General features: G+C 38.9%; 1 protein-coding gene across 1 annotated transcript; it reads left to right on the top strand.

Moving 5' to 3' along the window:
• Positions 1 to 815: 815 nt before the first annotated feature.
• LOC122797938 (zinc finger protein 208-like) lies at positions 816 to 4,492 on the top strand. Its single transcript, XM_044066457.1, has one exon. It carries the CDS (start codon positions 816 to 818, stop codon positions 4,110 to 4,112), a length of 3,297 nt encoding a protein of 1,098 aa, XP_043922392.1. The 3' UTR covers positions 4,113 to 4,492.
• The last annotated feature ends 3,729 nt before the right edge of the window (positions 4,493 to 8,221 follow it).

Raw genomic sequence — 8,221 nt, 5'->3', positions numbered from 1 at the left:
TTCTGGTTTCTCATATTCTGATTATATTTGGCCTGATTTGTCCTTGGCCACTGAGGAGTTTTTTTTTTTTTTTTTTTTTTTTTTTTTTTTAAGTAGTGCAGCGGTTAACGTTGTCGCTTCACAGCAAGAGGTTCTCTGGTTTGATTCTTATCTGGTATGCCTTCTGTGTGGAATTTGCATGTTCTCCTTACATTCGTGTGGGTTTCCTCTGGGTACTCCAGTTTCCTCCCACAGTCCAAAGACATGCGTCTGGAGCATTTCTCCCTAGGCCTCTGCTGAAAATAGGCTCTGTCCTAGTCGGACTTTCCCAGTCAGCAAAATGATAAATAAAAAAAAAGTATTTGACTGAGAACACCAATGATGCCTTTCCAGAAATTTAGGGTAATTGTAAAGAATTTGCATAGTTTTTGCAGAACATGTAGATACAAAGCACATCAGAAACCCAAACAAAAGATAATAAAATAAACCACAGGCCAGTTAACACATTTTAAATGTAGCTAGAAGGAACATTAAGGTATAATGAGAGGGTGTAGCAAATTTTGTTGAAGACTTATTCATTATTGAAATTCTTTGACAGCAGTTTGTTGTTTACTATGATTAGACATTTAAAAGATCTGTATGTGTGGATGCACTAACATACCTAGGGGTTTACAATGTAGGTTGTAAGAAAGCTCTTCTGTGCAGCTGATTATATTTTGACACACTATTTTTTGTTTTAAGTCACCAGGAATGGAGAATTCAGTGTCATTCAGGGTCTGCAGTCATCCCATGGGAAACACGGAGATGCAGAACATGACAGAGCTCTGCCTGATGAGATGCTTGTCACAAGACAAGACCCAGTGAAGACGGAAACAAGAAATGGTAACTGTAGGCAAAGTAATGAGGACTTTGTAAGAAAAACTGAATTAGAAAAGCATCTGCAAACTGAAGCAGAAGAAATGCCATGCAGCTGGCTTAACCATGGCAACAGTGTAACTGATCCTCTAAGTGACAGTGGGGAAAGGCAAAATAATACCTCACCAATGTGTAAACAAACACTCATTAAGCAGGCTTTGCATAAAGATGTTATTAATGCCAAAGGTTTTACAGATGGAAAAAACTTATCACTGAAGAAGATCATTCATACTGATCAGAATCAGAAGGTCCATACAGGCCAGAAACCATACAGATATACCACATGTGACAAGAATTTTTTATACAAAAGCAATTTGATGACTCATCGGGGTCTCCACACTGGGCAAAAGCCATATAAATGTACCACGTGTGACAAGAATTTTATGCGGAAGAACCAACTGACACGTCATCAGAAGATGCATACAGAGCAGAAATCACACAAATATGCCACATGTGACAAGAGTTTTGTAAAACAAAGCAGGATGGTGCTTTATCAGAGGGTCCACAGTGGGCATAAACCACATAAATGTACCACGTGTGACAAGAGCTTTAAATACAAAAGCTTGATGGTGCTGCATCAGAGGGTCCACAGTGGGCAAAAACCATATAAATGTACCACATGTGACAAGAGTTTTGCATGCAAAAACAATATGATGATTCATCAGAGGGTCCACAGTGAGCAAAAACCATATAAATGTACCATGTGTGACAAGAGTTTTGCACGCAAAAACAGTATGATTATTCATCAGCGGGTCCACAGTGGGCAAAAACCATATAAATGTACCACATGTGACAAGAGTTTTGTACAAAAACACAATGTGACGATTCATCAGAGGGTCCACAGTGGGGAGAAACCATATAAATGTACTATTTGTGACAAGAGTTTTGCATACAAAAACAGCATGGTGAATCATCAGAATGCCCACAGTGGGCAGAAGAGATATAAATGCACCATGTGTGACAAGAGTTTTGTAAGCAAGGCTAATCTGATACTTCATCAAAATGTACACTCTGGGCAGAAACCATATAAATGCACCATGTGTGACAAGAGTTTTGCAATCGAGAAATACTTGGTGATACATAACTATACCCACACTGGGCAGAAACCATATAAATGCACCATGTGTGACAAGAGTTTTGCAACCAAGAAATACTTGGCGATACATAACTATACCCACACTGAACAGAAGCCACATAAATGCACCATCTGTGATAAGAGTTTTCGACACAAAAGCTATTTGAAAAGTCATCTGAAGCTCCATAGTGGGCAGAAGCCATATAAATGCACCATGTGTGACAAGAGTTTTGCAACCAATCAATACCTGGTGGTACATAACTATACCCACACTGGGCAGAAGCCATATAAATGCACCATGTGTGACAAGAGTTTTGTGCTGAAGAATAGATTCATAGATCATCAAAATATGCACTTGGGGCAGAAAGCATATAAATGTACCATTTGTGACAAGAGGTTTGGATACAAAAGCCGTATGGTGATTCATCAGAGGCTCCACAGTGGGCAATCGAGATATAAATGCACCATATGTGACAAGGGTTTTGTGAGCAAGGCTACTCTGATACTTCATCAAAATTTACACTCTGGGCAGAAACCATATAAATGCACCATGTGTGACAAGAGTTTTGCAACCAACAAATACCTGGTGGTACATAACTATACCCACACTAAGCAGAAGCCATATAAATGCACCATGTGTGACAAGAGTTTTGTGCTGAAGAATAAATTCATAGATCATCAAAATATGCACTTTAGGCAGAAGCCATATAAATGCACCATGTGTGACAAGAGTTTTGCAACCAATCAATACCTGGTGGTACATAACTATACCCACACTGGGCAGAAGCCATATAAATGCACCATGTGTGACAAGAGTTTTGTGCTGAAGAATAGATTCATAGATCATCAAAATATGCACTTGGGGCAGAAAGCATATAAATGTACCATTTGTGACAAGAGGTTTGGATACAAAAGCAGTATGGTGATTCATCAGAGGCTCCACAGTGGGCAATCGAGATATAAATGCACCATATGTGACAAGGGTTTTGTGAGCAAGGCTAATCTGATACTTCATCAAAATTTACACTCTGGGCAGAAACCATATAAATGCACCATGTGTGACAAGAGTTTTGCAATCGAGAATTACTTGGTGATACATAACTATACCCACACTGGGCAGAAACCATATAAATGCACCATGTGTGACAAGAGTTTTGCAACCAAGAAATACTTGGGGATACATAACTATACCCACACTGAACAGAAGCCATATAAATGCACCATTTGTGATAAGAGTTTTCGACGCAAAAGCAATTTGAATAGTCATCAGAAGCTCCATATTCATAGTGGGCAGAAGCCATATAAATGCACCATGTGTGACAAGAGTTTTGTGCTGAAGAATAAATTCATAGATCATCAAAATATGCACTTTAGGCAGAAGCCATATAAATGCACCATGTGTGACAAGAGTTTTGCAACCAATCAATACCTGGTGGTACATAACTATACCCACACTGGGCAGAAGCCATATAAATGCACCATGTGTGACAAGAGTTTTGTGCTGAAGAATAGATTCATAGATCATCAAAATATGCACTTGGGGCAGAAAGCATATAAATGTACCATTTGTGACAAGAGGTTTGGATACAAAAGCAGTATGGTGATTCATCAGAGGCTCCACAGTGGGCAATCGAGATATAAATGCACCATATGTGACAAGGGTTTTGTGAGCAAGGCTAATCTGATACTTCATCAAAATTTACACTCTGGGCAGAAACCATATAAATGCACCATGTGTGACAAGAGTTTTGCAATCGAGAATTACTTGGTGATACATAACTATACCCACACTGGGCAGAAACCATATAAATGCACCATGTGTGACAAGAGTTTTGCAACCAAGAAATACTTGGGGATACATAACTATACCCACACTGAACAGAAGCCATATAAATGCACCATTTGTGATAAGAGTTTTCGACACAAAAGCCATTTGAATAGTCATCAGAAGCTCCATAGTGGGCAGAAGCCATATAAATGCACCATGTGTGACAAGAGTTTTGCAATCCGTCAATACCTGGTAAAACATAACTATACCCACACTGGGCAGAAGCCATATAAATGCACCATGTGTAACAAGAGTTTTGTGCAGAAGACTAAATTGGTACATCATCAAAATGTGCACCTTGGGCAGAAATCATAGAAATGTACCATTTGTGACGAGGTTTGGATACAAAAGCAGTGTGGTGATTCATCAGAGGCTGCACAGTGGACAGAAGACATAGAAATGAACCGTATGTGACAAGAGTTTTGTAATGAAGAATCATTTGATGAAAGTCAGAAGCTTGATAAAACAAATGAACACAGTAATTAGGACTGTCCATAGAGATCCATGCGATATAACAGAAGTAAACAGACTATATTACTGTGCTGCTAAATTAATAACTGATAAAGTTCTACCACAGGAACATAGGGTAGTGAGGGGAAAATGGGGCAACAGTGAATACCATTATGGAAATATTGAATAGAGAAAACTGTAAAGCAGCTAAGACACGAAGTATCATTGTTAGAAGATTATAGAAGAGGGAACAGATCAACAAAAATATTAAGAAAGATAGATGTGATAAAAGCAATGCACAGTATTAGAACAAGCCATGATCTATTATGCACTATTGGAGATAAATGAAAAATTTCAAAAAAGACGGAAAGACTTAGAAGATACGAAGATAAATATAAGGGAAAAACACAAAATAAACAAATTATTGATGACCCAAAAAAGTTTTATGGAGAACCGGGAAATAAGGTAAAAGGAATAGATAGACTACCAAAAAAAGAGGAAGTAGATACATTTTGGAGAAGTATCTATGAAGATCCTGTGGAACATAACAACGATGCTAAATGGATAAAAGACGTAAAAGAAAGAATAAGAAGTTTAAAGGTACAGGATATGAAATGGGATGAAATAACAACCAGAGAGATTGAAACAAAGTTGAGAAAAACCTCTAACTGGAAAATCCCAGGCCTAGATGCAGTACCTAAGATTTGGCATAAAGTATTAACTTCTTTGCACAAGGACTTAGCCATGAGTAAGAACTATTTATATGCATGCCCTGAACACACACAGCACTGGTTAACAACAGGAAAAACACAAACTACCCTAAAAATTCTTCTTCTTCTTCTTTAGGCTGCTCCCGTTAGGGGTCGCCACAGCAGATCAACTGTTTCCATTTCTTCCTGTCCTCTGAATCTTGCTGTGTCACACCAGTCACCTTCATGTCCTCTCTCACCACATCCATAAACCTTATCTTAGGTCTTCCTCTTTTCCTGTTACCCGGCAGCTTCATCCTTAGCATTTTTTCCCAATATACTCTGCATCCCTCCTCAGCACATGTCCAAACCAACGTAATCTTGCCTCTTTGGCTTTGTCTCCAAACCTTCCAACCTGGGCTGACCCTCTAATATACTTATTCCTAATCCTGTCCATCCTCATCACACCCAGTGCAAATCTTAACATCTTCAACTCTGCCACGTCAAGCTCTGACTCCTGCCTTTTTGTCAATGCCACTGTCTCCAACCCATATAACATAGCTGGTCTCACTACCCTCTTGTAGACCTTTCCTTTCACTCTTACTGGTACTCGTCTGTCACAAATCTCTCCTGACACTCTTCTCCATCCACTCCTTCCTGCCTGTACTCTCTTCTTCACCTCTCTTCCACACTCACCATTACTCTGAACTGTTGATCCCAAGTACTTAAACTCATCCACCTTCGCCACCTCTACTCCCTGCATCCTCACCATTCCTCTATCCTCCCTCTCATTCACACACATATATTCTGTCTTAGTCCTGTTGACCTTCATTCCTCTTCTGTCTAGGCATATCTCCATCTCTCCAGGGTCTCCTCCACCTGTTCCCTACTCTCACTACAGATCACAATGTCATCTGCAAACATCATAGGCCATGGGGACTCCTGTCTGATCTCGTCTGTCAACCTGTCCATCACCATTGCAAATAAGAAAGGGCTCAGAGCTGATCCTTGATGTAATCCCACCTCCACCTTAAACGCATCCATCACTCTCACCGCAGACCTCACCGCTGTCACACTACCCTCTTACATATCCTGTACCACTCATACATACTTCTCTGACACTCCCGACTTCTTCATACAATACCACAACTCCTCTCTAGACACCCTGTCATACGCTTTCTCTAAATCCACAAAGACACAATGCAACTCCTTCTGACCTTCTCTGTACTTCTCCATCAACACTCTCAGAGCAAACACTGCATCTGTAGTGCTTTTTCCTGGCATGAAACCATTCTGCTGATCACTAATCATCACCTCCCTTCTTAACCTAGCTTCCACTACTCTTTCCCATAACTTCATGCTGTGATTGACCAGTTTAATCCCTCTGTAGTTCTACCCTAAAAATTATAGACCAATAACACGTCTTCCAGTGATGTACAAACTATACACAGGAATTGACGCCGACAGAGTTTATAGTCATTTAGAAGAAAACTCAATTATGGCAGTAGAACAAAAGGACAATAAAAGAAAGACATATGGAGCAACTGAATGTGCTAAAAAACAAAAGAAAGAATGTAAGGTGAAGGACCAATGAGAAGGTAAGAAATGTGGAAAAAACATAAATATAGTTGCAAGTATAGAAAACTTCTTGAAGAGCCTCATGTTGATCAAGAACAAATGGTTAAGGAGAGGTGAATTCACATCAAGAAATGAAAGGTTAATATTGGCAGCCCAAGATAGTGGGCTACATATATGTGCTGGTTTACAAAGTCCATTGAACATGTGGGAGAAAAAAACATATGTAGGTTTTGTGGAACCGAGTTGGACACAGTCACACACCTTGTTGCTGGTTGCACTGCACTAATGGCAGAGAGACTGTATACTGAAAGGCATAATACTATGGCGAGATTGTTACACTGGAGATTATCAAAGTGGCTGAAAAACACTGGCAACATGAGCCACAAAGAATCATAGAAAATGATATATCACATGGGATCACCTAATACCAACAATTCAAAAGATAGATGCTAGAAAACCGGCTATAGTGGTCCAACAGGAAAAACAATGCTTTTATTTAAGAGTGAACCTGCAAGCTACCCTAAAAATTATAGACCAATAACTTGCCTATCGACTATGTATAAACTATACACGGAAATTGATGCCAACAGAGTTTATAATTATTTAGAAGAAAATTCAATTATGGCAGTAGAACAAAAGGGCAATAAAAGAAAGTCAGATGCAACAAAGGATCATCTTATGTTATATAAAGTCATAGTGGAGAACTGTAAAAAGGGGAAGACTCTAAGTATGGCATGGATTGACTACAAAAAAGCATTTGATAGTATCCCACATTCATGGATGAAAGACTACTTAAAAATGTACAAGATACATCCTACACTGATTGACTATGTTACAGTGACCCTGAAACAATGGCAGTTTACTTTGCAATTAAATCATGATAAAAGACAATTTACTATCCCAGGGATAAAAATTCAATGGGGGATATTACCGGGTGACTCTCTGTCACCATTACTATTCTGCCTTGCTCTTAACCCATTATGCTATCTACCTAACAGCTTAGGCCATGGCTATAATGTGGCTCCAAGAAAACAACAAAGTGTAAAGACTTCTCATCTTGTCTTTGTTGATGATTTAAAACTGTATAGCTCATCAGATGAGTATCTGAAATCACAGCTGCAGGTTGTTAAAACATTTTCAGATGATATTAGAATGTCATTTGGTCTTGATAAATTTACAAAAGCAACCTTTAAAGCAGGAAAACTGCAGCACCAGTAAAACATCAGTTTGGGACAAGAATGTGATATAAAAGAACTTGAGCAAGAGGGAGTGTATAAATACTTGGGAATTGATGAAGGATCGGCAATAAAACATGAACAAATGTGTATAAAACTTAATAAGGAGTACTTTAGACTTAAATTAATCCTGAAAACAGCGTTGATGACCAGGAACAAAATCCAGTCTATAAACCAAGTTGCTGTGTCTGTCCTAACTTACAGTTTTGGAGTGATTGATTGGCCCCAAAACATGTTGGCTAGATTAGATATTAAAACAAGATGGATGCTTCATGCTCACCAGATGATCTATAAAAATCTCTGCATACCAAGATTATATATTCCTCATTCTGAAAGAGGGATGGGCCTCCTTGAAATTGATTACATGTACATATCTGCAATCATGGAACTTCACACGTATCTGCTGACCTCACGAGACTCAACCATAGTGAAAGTTTTGAAACATGAGGAGAATAAATCTAAGATGACTTCC

Source organism: Protopterus annectens, chromosome 3.part1, assembly GCF_019279795.1.
Source record: "Protopterus annectens isolate FY-2018-M chromosome 3.part1, PAN1.0, whole genome shotgun sequence".
NCBI lineage: Eukaryota > Metazoa > Chordata > Ceratodontiformes > Protopteridae > Protopterus > Protopterus annectens.
The sequence above is the reverse complement of the archived record's forward strand: the minus strand, read 5'-3'. Positions and strand labels throughout refer to the sequence as shown.